At 47.7% G+C, this 16109-nt stretch overlaps 1 protein-coding gene and 1 long non-coding RNA gene across 6 annotated transcripts in view; one reads left to right on the forward strand and one right to left on the reverse strand.

Annotated features, from left to right (window-relative positions):
* LOC148389418 (uncharacterized) overlaps positions 1 to 16109 on the reverse strand; it is a 54982-nt gene that overhangs the window by 25559 nt on the left and 13314 nt on the right. For all 5 annotated transcript variants that reach the window (XR_015861785.1, XR_015861787.1, XR_015861788.1 and 2 more), the window contains exon 4: positions 8897 to 8978. This is a non-coding gene — a long non-coding RNA (uncharacterized LOC148389418). The remainder of the gene's footprint in view (positions 1 to 8896; positions 8979 to 16109) is intronic.
* Positions 1134 to 3877, forward strand: gtf3c4 (general transcription factor IIIC, polypeptide 4). The gene is made up of 5 exons (XM_088392667.1): positions 1134 to 1477; positions 1580 to 3256; positions 3317 to 3447; positions 3518 to 3606; positions 3693 to 3877. The coding sequence occupies exons 1-5, from the start codon at positions 1160 to 1162 to the stop codon at positions 3755 to 3757; spliced, it is 2280 nt and encodes a 759-aa protein (XP_088248793.1). The 5' UTR covers positions 1134 to 1159; the 3' UTR covers positions 3758 to 3877.

The raw sequence follows: 16109 nt of genomic DNA on the forward strand, positions 1-16109 counted from the left end.
CGTTTTGATCAGCTGACAGCTGCCGGGTCAAAACTCCGCAACCTCGCGCATAAAAACGTGTTTTACATTTTCACATTAAAGTGACGGAGACACGGGAAGGCCTCGCCCGACACGTTTTGGTTGACTATCAACCAAGATGTACTCACCGTCGCGGTTATTCGGGAATATTTATTTGACGCCTACTCGGGTATGACAGCTGTGACATAAAATGAATAGTCGGCTTACAACCTTTCTCCTCGCAAAACCATCTGGGAAGGAGCGGATAAAGCCTATTTGGGAATAGGGCGGGCATTTTCAATTGGCCCGTTTTGTTTGAAGCTTGGTTCTCTCCCAAGGTTAGCAACCACGAGTCTATTTTTGAGAGCGACACAGGAATCAGGGTAGAGGGTATTTGAGATAAGAAACAATCTTCTTTTCTGCTCCTTCCCATGACAGCTCAAACAAAATAAATGCAAATAGATAACGCAAATAAATAGCAACGTATGTGCGGTATTTAGGTTTAGGCTTAGTTTAGTCTACTTGACTTGTCGTACAGCGGACTTTCGGCATGTTTCTGAGTTTGCGGCATGCTTATTTACAAGAGCCTTTTGGTAATATATCGGCGGAATTTTCACTCGTTCTCAATTTGATGAACATGTTTGCACAGTCTGTGTGTGCTTTTATAATCTTACTTTGAGCCGAGGATCTATGCCAATAGACATTTTTTCCCCCCGCTATAATTTCAGTATAATTTTAGTCAGCAGTGTTAGAGGCAATGAAGATTTCTTCTTAAATGGTGTGTGTGGAGCTTGGACATGTGTACTATTAAAGTCTGCACACAGCTATTCAAATGTCAGGTTTTTCTGGTGTAAAATTAAAACCTGGCATTTTTAACAGGCTAGATTTCTTTATATCCACTGAGCATACGTTTGCATTGTATTTACATTTCCTATCTAATTAATTTAGCAAGTTTGCAACTGTACTCTACTTAGAAGGAAATCCAAGAAATTTTAAGCAGACAATTTTAGTCTAATTTAAAGCAACAAATTAAATAAATGCGGAGAGTCAAACGAATAAGCAACGCGTATTAAAGATAACGCAAATATACAGTATGAATTAAAAAAAATAACCCACCCCGGAAGTGACGTAGCCCGTGACGTCACGTCCCAAAACAACAAATATGGCGGCCCCCGACGAGCAGTCCGATGTTGCGGACACTCGTCTCACGATTGACCTCATTCAGATGGATCTCCAAACTGCCGATGATAGCGTCGCATGCACGCGGGACGTGGCGGTAAAGCGGGATCCGCAAATCTCGCTCTTGTCGCCGATGACCGGTACGCAGCCGCTCGTTTGGTCGCAGGATCATCGGCTAGCAGTGTGCACGGCCAACTCGTTGACAGTCATGGAGCTAGTTTGCGACATTCACAGCAGCAAACAGGAGCTGATATTCAACAGAACTTCCATTCCCGTCCCCGGTAATGCTTACGAAATGCAGGTAATTATGCTTTAGTTTCAGGGGTAGCTAAACAGACTATGCTGACTCAAGTATATTGATCTTGGATTTCTCCTTGTAATTGTTTGTGTGTTAACTATCTAGGTTGGACCCCCAAAAGAGCAGGTTAAAGCCATGAAGCACTTGAGAACACATCCTGACCTCCCCACCAAGCAAGAGTTCAATTGGGATCGCGTGATGAACCCCTCGGGAGTCTCATACAAAGGAATTAAATACGCTAGTTGGTCGCCCCTCGGTTGCGATTCCAGCGGGCGCTGCTTGCTGGCGTGTCTCACCCTTGACCACAGACTCACCGTCCATCACAGCCACAAGCGTCTGGAATGGACCACGCTGGTCGATCTCAGCGCCAAGTACGGCCAGATGCTACGAGAACGAGGCTACGCCGGACAAGACGGCAAGCTGCCCGAGAAGAACATTTTGGACTCGGAGGAGCTGCGGCGAAGGTACCGAATGCAGACGCCGGTGAGGATGGAGTGGTCCAGCGTTTACAAGATCAAACAGATGCAGCCTGATAATTCCTGCCTCAATGTGGAGATGGTCCTCCTGGCCGTCCTGATGGAAAACGGCAACCTCGTTTTGTGGAAGTTTGCTCTGCCCTTCGAAAGCGGCGCCGACGTGGTTTTTTACGAAGCCATCGATTCGGGTGAGAGCAGTCCCAGCGGTCTGGCCTGGTGGGAGTATGAATACGCAGATCGGCGCATAAGCGGCTTGATCGTGGGCAGCGAGCTGGGCCCCGTTAAGATCATGCCGGTCACTCTAACGGGGGTCAAAGGTTACTTCACCCTACGACACCCCATCGCCCTCTGGAAGGAGTGCGACCGGATCGCGCCGGAGAACATCAATTGCGTCTCCTTGGTCCGCCCGCTTGACAAAAGCAACTGCAGTGTCATCGTGGCGTCCCGCGGTTGCTACATCTTCTGGTGTTTGCTCATGATTTCTCCCACCGGACTTAACGTGCACACCTCGCACGTGGTGGGCCTCCACTCCCTCCCCGTGGTCTCGCTGGCCGTCAGCCAACGCGGCACCGTCTACACGTGCTCCACCGACGGCTGGATCAAGAAGCTGACGCCCAAATTCACAGAAAAAACGTTGGCTTTCCAACAGGAGGCCATGTCGTGCCCCGAAGGTTTGGCTAACCGGCGTCTGCACGGGATTGCGCTGAGCCACAATGAAGCATACATGGCGCTGGTCAGCACGCAAGGCTTGGAGAATTCCTTCCACTCATTCCACACGAACTACCAGGTGCACTTTATGGCGTTAAAATCGCCGGAAACGGCGGCCGAGCTTCTGCTCAAATCCCCCACGGAGAACCTGTACAAGCAGGCTGACCTGCTGGACCTCGTCAGGTGGAACATTCTAACAAACAAAAGCATTCCTCAGGCCTTGCAGGAGGAGCTTGATCAGAAAACCCGAGACGTGGGCTCTCCCTACTTCTGGCGCCTGAAGCTCTACTTGGTCCGTTTTCTCTACCAGTCACTTCAGATGCCGCTCACGGACCACCATTGGAAACCTTCTCGAGAGCTCATCGGCGAGCAGGACGAGGACAAAGAGGACAAAGATTCAAACGCGGCCGAGGAGGAGACTCCGGCGGAGCGGGTGCGAGCGAAGATCAATTTGGTGGAGAGCCACCTTGTGAAGGAGAACATAAAGAGGTTGCTCGGGGAGGTCTACCTCAACACCCAGAAAACCGAGAAGACCTGCATTCCCACCAGCGGCCTGGCTGAGTATCTTTTGAAGGACTCCCATGACAAAAATGCAGAGGTGACGCCATCTTCGGGGTTGGATTAAAGGTACCGATATAATTATCCGTTGCTTCATTAGGTCCTGATCGGTCACATCAAGAAGAAGATGAACAAGCAGACGTTCCCGGAGTGCTGTAGCTTGTGTCAAGAAGCGGTGCCCTTCAACGACCACAAGCAAGCGGTGTGTCCAAATGGACACGTGTGGCTCAGGTAGGATCAGACAAGCCCCGCCCACAGACAAAGCAAATTTGGTTCATTTGTCGTATTTGTCTTCGCGCAGGTGCGTGTTGTCCTACCAGGCGTGCCAGGCTCTGAGCTTCAGACGCTGCCTTTTGCAGGACGGCATCTCCGGAATGCCACAACCTGACGGTTAGCCGTTTTCGAAATTATAACCCACGACTATTTTTTTTTTCTAGCGTAGTTTTTATATCGTATTGTTGATTTGTTTCCACTAGAGCCACAGTGGATCAAGAAGATCCTCAAGACGTCTTGCTCGCTCTGCGACTCGCCCATGATTTAGAGGCGAACGACAGTTTGAGCAAATTCCCGCAACCGCCTCAGTTTTTACAATCGTCGGAATGTTTTCATCACAGAGTTTTTATTTATGTTTTAAAATTGGAAATAAAAGTCTTTGAAGATATGTGGACGCTTGTATTTCTTCACCGGCTGAGCTCGTAAATGAAGCTGCGGAAGCTTTGAATTACTATTTTAATGAGCTAAAAGCATGCCGACTCAAAACTTTTGACTTTTTTTTTTTTCCAGTTCGCCCAAAAAAAAAAAAAAAAAAAAGAAATTCTCAGTGTTTGCATAAAATACAAAGGCAAGTTTGAAATGTGGTTATATCTGGAGCCTTTCATTATTCAGTAGAACTTGAGGACACCATAAATAAGTTGCCTCTTTTCTTTTTCACATTTCCCCCGTATTTCCGAACCTTTATCTCAAGTAAGTGGAACTTACTCACCGCCAGACCTATTTTTGTAATTTGCTACTTTTTCTTTTTGGAGCGCAACAAATAATACTTTCTGAATAAAACATAGTCTTACGAGGAGGAAAAAAAAAAAATCTCAGCCTACCTACTTTAATTGGCAGCGTAAAACAATTTCCAAGTCGTGTGGTGGGAGGGGGGAGGAGGGAGGGGGGGGAGGGTTGCTCAGTCATTCTCTTAGATGAGGACTTCCGCTAATGTAAACGCAGAATAGAAGAAACGGCGAGGCAGATGAGATGAGCAAGAGGCAGGAAGAAAGTGAAAAGTGTGCTTAAAATCGTGCCGCCGCCGTGCTGCCTCCCGCGGGATGGAGCGCCTCGTAATGAGATGCGGCAGTAATGAGGGACAGAACACGGTGCCAGATGTGATTCTAATTCTAATCAAGTAGGGGGGGGGGGCGTGTGAGCATATTGTTTAATGCAATTTAAGGCATTTTTTTTTCTAATTTGGAGGGGGGTATGTACTCCAGTACTCTACTGGGCCCATAACTTATATTGTTTGATTTAAAAATAGAGTTACAGATTAATTGATTTTAAAAGTAATTTAATAGTTAATAGACATAACAATGGGGTCAAGTTTTTCTGTCTCGGATGTGACGATGTTTCCGTCGGCGGATTTGGGTTGATCCTCGTCCTACAATAAAGTAATTACCTGCTTCCCCTCCCACCCGTCTCCCCTCCCGAGGCTTCAAACGGAGTTTTTTCTTCTCTTTGCATCCAATATTTATCCCCTTTATGTTAGCGCAGGGGATGGGCTGACAGAACCTTTGTCACACCTTTAATTCCATCTGATCGTCTTTTTGTTTCCACTTGATTCGGAACACGAGTATCGTCTCAAGGGTATCGGTTCGTTCGGTCGCCTGATGCGATCGCTTTTACGTGGGTTTGGGTTCTGCTTCGTACAAAAACGGCCGCCGTCGCTGTCTGTCTACACATTTCAGACACACACATTTACACACAAAGTGTGTGTCGGTGTTAATGAAGTCAATATGCAAGGTTGTCTCCCGCACTGCGGCGCTGAACGGGCGAACATAACTGCTTGACTTTCCTGCTCTGCCGTCCCCCAGGGAGGGAGGGGGGGGGGGCGGTCAGTGACCCGAGACGGGCTGAAGGGGCGCTTGTGCGTCCCATCATTAGAGTCCCGATTTGTCCGTGGCTCGGAGAGCACCCGAGTGGAACTAATACTGAACAGCAGAAAGGACATGGAGAGGGAGGGCCGCTTTTTACTGCTACATTAATTAAGCTCACTTCTCAACATGCTCCCTGTCTCGCCTCTTGTTCTGCTATAATTAAGTGGGGAGGGGTGGGCAGGTTACGGCTGCCTTAACCTCGGTGACGTTTAACAAACCCTCGCTACCTTTACGCGAGAAGTGTGTCGATTTGATCCATTTTGCATTCATTGTTGACATTCAAATGAAAAAAATCACGCCAATCTCCTCAAGTGACATGCGAGAATACAAAATTGTTTCTTAAAATCGGCGTAATGGGTCCTCTTAAATTCACTAACGGGAATAAATGCTTGACGGTTTATTCTGGAATTCTAAATCGAGGTCTCGCCGCTGCTTTTTCTTGGTGTTAAGTCTCGTTTCGTTACGATTCGTTTGATGTGCCTCCGAGAGGGATTGATGGACAGTTATGTCTTCATTGCGTATGGATGGTAAAAGTTGATTTTTTTTTTTTTTTTAGTAAATGTTTTTCAACCCAAAGATGAGAGGGAACGGGAGAACAAAAAGCCCGTTTGCAAGTCGACCAGAAGGCGCCTAAGCACATCTTAAGTGAAGCAGGCTTCTCAGCAGGCCTGCGAGACATCACATGACGTGCGCAAGGTGGAAGCGGCGGATGACGGATGTCTGTCTCCATCAGCGCCGCGCCGTCGCCGTGACAGCTCTCGCCGGCGCTGACAAGTCGGGTTCCAGCCGAGACAGATTGCCTTCAGGTGGCTGGCTTTTCAAAATCTCGCCGAAAACGTGCTGCGCTTAACTTTCCTTTTGAAGGCGGAAGGGCTCTCGGTGTCTGCTTTTTATTATTTTTTTTTTCCCCCCCTTCGATGCCACATTTGAGCGGAAAGTGGAGAGAGCGGGGGTGGGTGGGGGAAATGGCTCATTTGAGAGTTTGCTTTAATATCTGTCTCTCCGAGATCAGAGTCATATTCTCACACCTCATATTTCAAAACGTCTATCACAGGCCATGCAAAACTGCCTTAAAAGTGCATTATGCAATATAATGGTGGTTTTGAGTGACATTTACCTGCCAAGGAGTGGGAGGGGGGTTGGGGGGGTACCCACTGCCTTTTGCTAAAAGGATTTCATCAGGCAGGAGACCTCAGTTGTCGCTGTTGACTGAAATTAGACACGAACGTGCCTCTCTCGTGGATAAACGCATTTTAACAAGTTAAAGCTGCTCCAAAAAAAAAAAAAAAAATTATTATTTGGTGGTGACAGTTGGGGAGGAGAAATAATTTCAGAGGCCGGTTATGCAGAATATAAAATGAGTATTTTTTTTTTTGTTGGCGGGCAAAGAAGAAAATAGCGGTAATGTGCAAAAAGCATTAGAATGCATATTTATGTTGCTTGTTATGAAATATTCATTAAGTTTGGTATAAAAAAAGAATCGGCAATTGGGGCCGGGGAGGGAAAAATGTGTGTTTATTTGCGTGTTTGTGAAAAACGAGGGCGACGGGGGCAGCCGTCACCTCTTGCGCGGGGGGGGGCGCCGACAAAATTCCCCGGCTTGAATATCCGACACGCCTTGTTTTGTTTCCTTCCATCCTTTGGCTCATTTTCCTCTCCTCTCACCTCAAGACTCTGTCGGCATTCCTCGCCTTTCCCCAAATTAAGAAATTAATGAGGGATAGGTTCTTTAGCAACTGCCCCGGCAATGTTTACCACTGATGAAATGATAATGCGGAGCCCTGCTGTATTATTTATAAGCCAATTAGGCGAAGTGTTACTTGATTTGATGGGGAGACGACACACAGTGTACATTTAACTAATGGAGAGCAAGAGAGTAAAGGGAAGGAGGGGCGGGAGGACAGCCGAGGCGGCCGATTCGGCACGTTGCTCTAGGATTACGTGGCTAATTGCCCTGCTTTATCTGTCTGTCATGGATAGCCATGCATATTTTAGCGTTGCCAAACACTTTGATTGTTTGCACTCGTGTTGGGGCTGTAACAAGTAGAGCAGAGGCCAGAGTGGAGTGTAGTTAAAAATTGGCAGCAGGGGATACAGGGAGGGGAGGGGGGGAGAGGGGGTGGCAAGTCGGACGCACTGACAGGTGGCGGAAAAGTTTTGACAAAGAGCAAAGGTGCGCCGAGGTGGGGGAAACACAGCCGAAAATAAGCCAGGCGTCGTTGCAATTAGAAGGCAGCGACAATTAATTAGACGCTGTGTAGCCCGGCGCGGGGCCTCGGTTGCTAGGCGGGATTCGGAATTCTTATTTGTGACAAAATAAAGAAAGTTCTGAAAAAGTCTGGTTGACTTTGAAATTTGGTCGACACCAAAAAAAAAACCAAACGTGACAATTATGCACATCTGAAGCGATCTAAAGATTTTAATTAAATTTGAAAAAGAAAATTTGTAGTCATCCTGATGACTGACGGACAAATCTTTGACATTTGGTTCGCCGGAGCATCTCCGACTGATGAGCTCTTTGAAAGCTGATCAGACACTCATGCTACGAAGAGGAAACTGGAGCAAAGGGATCCTTAATTATCTGATGAAGGGAAGCTTATCTGAATGGTTTCTTTTTCTCTGCCCTTTTTATCCTGCTGGATCGTGTGGCCCAACTTTACATAACAAAAGAGCAACCCGGCTGACCCGCTTCATCGAAAACGTCGGCGGACAGTAAATTCGACGATTGTTTTTGTTAGCTAGCCAAGCTAACAACTGAAGTTGGTGTTTCTTAAAAAAAAAAAAAAGTCATCCCCGTTCCCAATTCAAAGTATGACTTTGTGCGGTGATTTATTTAAAAGGCATGTACGAGGAAAGGCTGGCTCAGTTTCCTCCTTTTAGGAATTAGGTAATCGTATCCGATGGCCGGCCCGCTTGTGCGCGCGCTTCCATTAAAAGCGGGAGCCGTGTCAACCATGTCGTCAGCGCGCTGACTTATTCATCCCCGTTAAAGCCCGTGTAAGGCGATAGCCGTTAATTAATATAGCTGTCAGGTAAACGCTTGCCGCCGGACCGGCGCCACCATCCATCAGTAACATCATCTCGGCCTTGTTTTGAGGCCAGGCCTCGGGCTCAATTAAGATAATGCCATGCAAACGAGGTCTCTCGCCATTAGCCTCGTCAAGAGGGGCCGTTAATCGGGCCACGATTACGGCGCCGTCTCCTCCCGACTGATGAGTAATGGGCGCCGGCGTGACTGAGGAGTCACAGGGTGGGGTGGCCAGACAGCGAGCTGGACCCGCATGTTGACCCGGCGGCAGCTGGGGGGGGGGGGGCTCAGACGTGTGACAGCAGCCAAGTCCGCCCCCCCACCCCCCCCAATAAGCGACAAAGTACACCCCAGACCGTTCGGTGGTAAATTAATCACAAATAAAAAACTCACATTCATATTTATGGAGAACTCAGATCATTGGTAGATACTAATTTTGCAAAGGTGCTCGAATTTAGCTTCTGCTTACAATAAATTGGACCACAGGTGAGTTGTGTGTAGAAAATCCTTAATTTACCTTAGTCCCAAGTGTTTGTTTGTGCCGTCGCTGAGCCTGGATTGGCTGAAGATTCCATCTTGATGATTGGTTGGTTGGAAATCTGTAAAGATGACATCATTAGCAAAACAATTCATCTGCTGAGTCACTTTAAAACGGCATTTTTTAAAATTTTCTATTTATCATCATCTTCACATTTTGACCCTAAAGTTATTTACAGACTTAAAAAAAAATAGATTGAAAATAAAAAAGAGCCAAATGATCTCAATTCACAACAGAAGAAACTGTGCAGTCACAGTCCCACACATTTTCTGTCACCCCCTCCTTGGATCCGAGACAAAAGCCCCAGCTCCAGAACCTTCCTGCCTGTTGTCTACCCGCACCTCCAGCTCCATGACTCACACCTCGACACACACACACACACACACCTCGCATGAGCTTTAATGATCCCTCCGACACGCATCATTCCGAAGCACAACACAACTCGGCAGCAGCTCAGGGCCCCTTATACCTCATTGCCGAGATGTTTTGCTCACCGTGAGTGTGTGTGTGTGTTCGTGGCCGTGGAGCTGGAGAGCGGGCGGCTCCTTGGGAATTTTAAGAGTCAAGCCCCTCTAAATCTTCTTGTTTCAACTTGAGAAAATCAATAGGATAAATATCCTGTTTGCCTCTCTTGTACTTAGCGCCACCTCCAGCTCGCTCTGCTAACCGGAGCGGAGAATCTCGCTCTGACCTCGGGCTATGTTTAAAATAATTCCAACCGCCTTTTTAAAGCGCTGAACGAGCGAGGATCTCAGGTGCGTGTGTATTTTTTTTTATTTTATTTTTTAAACCGGCTGGTGTGATAGGTTCAGTAGCGCCACTGGCTAAATCTCACCATCGACCCGCTCCTTGTGTGATTAGGCCGCCGAAGCCGAGCGCAAGCCAGACACAGATCGAAGACGGTACAATCTCAATATGGATGTGAGCTGTGTCTGCCACATCCTGCTGCTTTCATTGATTTTTTTTTTCTTTTTTCCCTTGCCCTCAATTATATAATAGAATCGCTGTTCTGGATTTGAACTCACATCACAGTTTTGTGAGCACGGCCTTTAAGCCAAGAAGGCATTTTGATTCATATGAAATGGGGGCTTCATCAACTGCTTTGGCGGGCCCCTCTGGAGAGATGTTTTTTTTGTTTTATCTTTTATTGTTTCAGGTGACAGACCCAAAACACACACCCAAAAAAAAAAATGCATTTCTGCAAGTGTGCAACCTAAGCTCGCACAAATATTGCAAAATAATAAATAGTTCCGAACACAGTTGACTCTTCTAATTGGAAGTTAGCCAGAGAAAGCAGTTTTTTATTTTTTTTTTACTTTTATTGTGACTACTGGAAACGTAGATGCATAAAACATTTTGACTATCACCAGAGCGTGGAGAAGAAACGGTTGTTAAGGAGTTAGACTGGGTAGAAAGGGGTGTGTGCGCCGTTATGGGAAGGAGCACAGCCAACTTGTTTGTCATCCACCTAAATCGCGTTACACCACCTGCGCCACAACATAGACCCGCTTTTAGCTGCTCTAAATTCTTTCTGTCACAAATTGTCAGATCCGTCTGAGCCGTGTAATACTCAAGGAAGCTGCACCAGTTTTTTATGTGGACAAGTTTATCTCTTGGCGGCTTGACTGACTACATGTCATTGTAACCTGAAGTATTTCATGCCCTGCGGACCTGGTAAATCGACCCCTGGCACTCGGCTAACATCAAGCTAATTTTCAATCATCCCGCGATTGCGGCAAACGAGAGCGCCGTCATTATCGGAGTGCCATCAGACACCCGGAGGACGAGCACGGTGACGATCTGCCGACCGAGGACGTCCGAAGGAGGGCGGTTGTTTTTGACGGGACGGGAGGGAGGGAAACCCGAGCCGCGATGCTAATCTGACGACGCGCTGACATTTTGGGGGATAATTGTAGCGTGGGCTGAGCTCAGGTGAGATGCGGGCGATGCTCGGGAGATAAGCCCTGTCGTTCGCATCGTCTTCCTCTCACGTGTCCTGCCCCCGCCGCTCGGGATTAATCGCTTTTTCCTTCCCTTCCTACGTATGAATATTCCCCCCGAACGGCTGACATACCCGCGGTGAAATGCGGCGGGGAAGGGTCGTGGGCGCAACTTTAGCCGGAGTAATGAGGCCTAATCCCCTGCTGACTGGGGCTTGTTTAAACAGCTCCTGCCTGAGCCGCTCGGTAATCGAGTAATTAACCCCGGCGCCTCCTCCTGCCCAGCGGCTCGACTCTTAAACCATCGACCGGCCATATTCTACTCCTTCCTTGCTGCTATTAGTTTTTCAGGTAAAAAAATGCTTTTTGCCCTGTATCGAAACATATGGATGGTAATGGAAACAGTTCAAAGTTCAAGGGTCATTACGGTCCCTGCGAAGCACTGGAGGCAGTTCAAGTGCGGAACATCTCTCTCTCTCTCTCCTCGCCAGTGATCTGATTTCCAGACAATCGTACACGGCAGATTCCTTGTATTTGCTTTTGGTGGGCTCGCGAAAACAATCAGCGCAATCAAACAGCGCGCACTACACAGACATCCCGCCCGCCCGTCAAGGCGCTCTCGCTGTCCCAACTCTCGCCGTCTGCAGCTAGCTTAACGCGGGGAAGCGGCGGGGCCCGTTTGAAGTCGGCAGCCAGCGCACATTATACCAGATGAAATGCTATCACGCCTGGTCGATGAATGGTTTGTGTCATTAAGAGAATAAGGCAAACAGGGAGCCGAGCGCGCTCAGAAGCCTTCCTGCTCGCGCGCCTTTCTGAGGGAAGGCAAGATTAAGGGGATGTTCAGAGGCTCTCGTCTGTCAAGACTTCAAAGATGCCATCGACACTCCTTGTTTCTGCCGGTGCGGCAACCAAATCGCACACACTCTGCTGCCTCTGTGGCTGTCAAAGCTCCTCTGACATCCCCTTCATCAGGTATACGGGCTTTAATCCAGACACAGATAAATAAATCAACACAGAGGGGTCCCGATCTTTTCAGCACCTCCTGGTGGCGGGGTATCCGCACAGCCCGGAGAGGCGCCAAAAGATCTCAACGAGTCATTAGTCGTGTGCCAGGGACAACAAAAGGGAGGACAATTGCGTGTTAAGGGAAGGATCATTAATACAAAATAGGGATGAGAAAAGGAGGGATTTTGCTAATACGCACGCTTTTGCACAGCTAACTAGCCTGAGACGACACGGCGGTGGTTTCAAGGCTCGCAGAATTGGCAATTGAGTTTCACGATCAAACTTTTTGGAAGCAGGTGTCAAAACGTAAGCGTTCTAACTGTTTATCGACTGACCAGATAGCTTTGATAGCAAAAATAATTCCCCACATATTGTGTATTTGAACAGAAAACATGATTTAAAACGTCGCCTGTCGCTAATGCTAAAGTCTACGCGAAACCCTGTTGCAATGCTAACGGCTAATTAGCGATATTGCTTCGAATTACGAATATTCACGCAAAAAATGCCGTGGAAACTCAAACAAGCAGGTAAGACAAGACTCCTCAAAGGCACTAATTCTTAATCTGTGAAAACCGAATGTCTTAAATTCTTTCTTAGGTCTTATTTTATCCGTGCACGGCACCACACTGCCCTTAGGAGGACAAAAGGTGCAATAACAGCCTATGATGTTTTACGTTGTTCTTCGACTTATTGACTTTGTTTACGCATTTACTTTCTCATTGTCCTTCGAGTTCTATCGAAAGTTGAGTATTCAACTTTCCTTTCCCCTAAATTATTATTTTTCTATTCTTATTATTAGAGTCGACACATTGACACACGGATGGACACATTAGTTTGTTTGGCTACCGGGGAATCCAATGTGCGATAAAACACACAGCAGATGGAGGACCATGGGAAGCAATCCGAGGCATCGGCAGTGAAATAAATAGAGCAAACCAAAAGAAGCGCCACTGTGTACCCAATCCGACTGCTTTAACTCGCCGAGAAAAGGAGCGGCAAAGAAAAACACGAGGCGCCGGAGCCGGAGCGTTGTACCTGTCGAGGTGCGTTTCAGTCGGCTCTTTTCATTTTATTTTAACAGCGAAAGCGAGGCAGACAGAGATCACCGCAACAGAAATATGTTTGTCTGAACTGAGAGGAGAGATCTGTTGATCCATTGTTCTGTTTGTTTGTTTTGAAGACCGGTCTGGCAGCACATAGCGCATCCCTTTCAGAATACAAAAGATGCCTTAGAGGCAACATAAGTGAAGTTTTATGCTGATGACTGACTGCGTGACAAACATCGGCTGAAAAAAACTCCTTTCGAGCGGGGGTACCTGGTTTATTTGTAAAAGTTAAACACACGCAAAAAAAAAAAACCCTGACAGAACACACACAGCCGCACGCTCACACACACTTCTAATTTATATCCTATAAGAAGAATGTGAGGTGCCCATGGGGTGCGTGTTAGTTGTGAAAAATTAAAGGAGACGGATTCAAACTGTCCAATTTCCACATCAAACAAACGCCGTGCTCCGTGCTCCTGGAGAGGCTGCCTCATTTCTAACACATAGCTTCAGAAAGAGGTATCTCCCCCCCCCCCCTCCCCTCCCCTCCTCACCCACTACCCTTCCATAAACCAGCACCTCTTCTGCCTCCCCCTGCTGCTTCATCCTTCCACGAGTCCACCGCTGCCGCCTTCCTTTCTTCTTCTTTTTTTTTTTTTTTTTTTAAACTGGTACTCTCTATTTCCTCAATAACCCCGCACTCTAATTCCCCTAAGCACTGTACTGGTTACACTAGCCACTGTCTCTCCCCTGCCTAATTATACCCTTGTGAGTCTATTAATCAACCTGTGAATTATTTAAGAAGGAGAGCTCCTCTGCCTGTAACTGGTTTTGACACGGCGAAGGAGGGAGACAGAAGAGAAAGGCAGCGGGTGAGGGGGGAGGAGGAGAGTGAAGGCTCGAGCAGAAAAGAGGAGATGAGGGATGGAAAAGGTGGGTGAGGAGGAAGAAAAGGAGGGGAAAAAAATGAAAAGAAAGGCGAGGAGGAATCGGGGCCTTCCTGCGCGCGTCCCCCGAGGAGCGGGCTGCCTCGTGCTTCACCCAGACGAGACAAAACCCCCATCAGCATTCACCCGGTTTGTTTTGTTGCTGTTGTCTCCCACCCCACCCTCAATTTTAATGCATAAGTTTTCGTGATAAACAGGCGTTCATGAATATATGGAGTGGAACTGTGAGGAAAGGAGCAAGAGGAAGACGGAGGCTGGAGGTGAAGGAAGGGAAACGGTGAGCCGAGAATGGAGGGAGGTCGGGGAGGCTGTGTGGGTGTGGGGAGGGGGGGAGCACAATGTGCGCACCCACCCACCCACACACGGGGAGATGTCAGGCTTCTACTGTTTGACAGGAGGCAGCGTTTCCCCCGAGCGGTAAGTATACATGGCCGCGGCGGCGATGATGATGATGTTTGTGAGCATCCTTCATCTTCGCTTCCTCCGGTCGGTCCCTCCCTCCCTCCCTCCCTTCCTCCCTCCCTCCCACTGCAGCCACTCGTCATCAGTCGAGAGCAAAGCCCGATTAATGACTCCCGTTGACACTGACTCCCATCACAAGTAGTAAGAAACCAAGTGAGATCATGAATATTTGCCAAATATGAATGACTGAATGAATTGTGATGAGTCTGATTGAAAATAATATTTTGGGCACAGACCAATAATCCATTTAAAATATAGACTGTAGCCATCAGTGGCAGAGCTACATGCTAGCAATTAGCCGTGCGGGCCGGCAGGAACAGCGACGTTGTCGTTTTAATTTGGAGACATTTTGTACGCAAGCTCGTGTTGTGCACATGTCGCTTATAAATAAGTGCGCAAGGCAAATCTCTGAGCAGTGAAGTTGGGTTTTTTTTTTTGGGGGGGGGGGTACAAATGCCCCGCACTGCTCCATCTCTGTGGGATGTTTATTAAATTAATGAAAAGTTGCAAACATGCGAACGAGCGGAGCTTGGCTGTGATTGGTACGTTCCTCTGCGCCGCCATTCCTCCAGGGTCTTACTTGAACTAACTGTCCGTGACTGAGGAGCCTCAAGAACGCCTTCCCCAAATACTTCAATGGGAATTTTACAAAAGGTCAAGAGTGACGCAACTCCGCCGACTTGGCATTTGTCACATTTGCGGCCCGAAATGTCTGCCGTTATTTCAAAGTGCTCGGCAAGCTATTTCCAATTCACTTTGTCTCCCAAACAAAAATAATCTTTTCAAGTAAATTCCCAAATTTGTCAAGGAAGACGTGAACTATGCAGAAGAGAGAAAGATTTGTAGCGGCAAAAGAATATTAATCAGGCAGGAGCGGAGGAGACTCTTGTGGGAAAGATGAGTCACTTTTGTTCGCCATTATACAAGCATTTCCGACTTCACACAAACACTTAGACTGCCGTTATTATGTTCCAATTAAACTCAATAGAAAAGTCGGGCTTTTCAAACTCTTTGGAGAAATCTGCATACTGACTTTCAGGGCGAGGGAAAAAAAAAACAAAACAAAGGGAAAAATTAAAATATATTATCATCTTTTAAAAATCCTTTTAAAAATAAACAAGACAAACAAAACATCACAAAAAAGCCCCACTCTGCGCCTTCCGTTTGCTTCCTCCGTCGCTCGCCTCGGCTGGGCGACTCTCAGAGGAGGCGAAAGCCGAGAGAAGGTATTTGCATATAAACTGCGAGAAGCAGGGATTGTCGTCGGCGGCGGCGGCGCATTAGATGCCACCGAGCGCCACGACGGAGGATTTTCATGTGCAAATTTTGAGCCTCGCCAACTCGTCGCATTATTATTTCATCAGAGCCTCAGAAGCAAAGCCCCCCGGTTCCCCCGAACCCCGCCGGCATCCCGGCGGACACTTCAAGATTCAGACCAAATCCCCCCGTTACGCCTCGTCCCCCAGAAGGCCGCGCTACTGAGTAGCTGTTTACACCGGGGCCTTCCGCGCACCAGGAGTCAATCCGCGCCGACGACGACGAGAGCTGAGAGGGAAAAGTGGCGGAAAGGGGACACGTGCGGTTGTGACCGGAAAATTCTGCATTTTCAACCGGCGTGATGGAAGCTTACCGGCTTTCAAGTTTAAAAAGGGAGATTATAGCCAATTAGCAGCACTTGTGAAAACCCTTTAGCGCCTGGGGAGTAGGGGCCGATACCAAATGTGGGACAGCTGTGAGCAACAAAAGGAGCGGTGGCAGCTTTTTGAAAAACACACACGGCAAGAAAAAA

Source organism: Syngnathus floridae, chromosome 12 (assembly GCF_059516105.1).
Source record: "Syngnathus floridae isolate MCC-2025c chromosome 12, RoL_Sflo_1.0, whole genome shotgun sequence".
NCBI lineage: Eukaryota > Metazoa > Chordata > Actinopteri > Syngnathiformes > Syngnathidae > Syngnathus > Syngnathus floridae.

Coding starts and splice junctions, on each gene's coding strand:
- gtf3c4 (XM_088392667.1), top strand. CDS start 1,160: ATGGCGGCCCCCGACGAGCAGTCCGATGTTGCGGACACTCGTCTCACG. Junction 1,478..1,579: donor GTAATGCTTACGAAATGCAG/GTAATTATGCTT, acceptor TTAACTATCTAG/GTTGGACCCCCAAAAGAGCA. Junction 3,448..3,517: donor AATGGACACGTGTGGCTCAG/GTAGGATCAGAC, acceptor GTCTTCGCGCAG/GTGCGTGTTGTCCTACCAGG.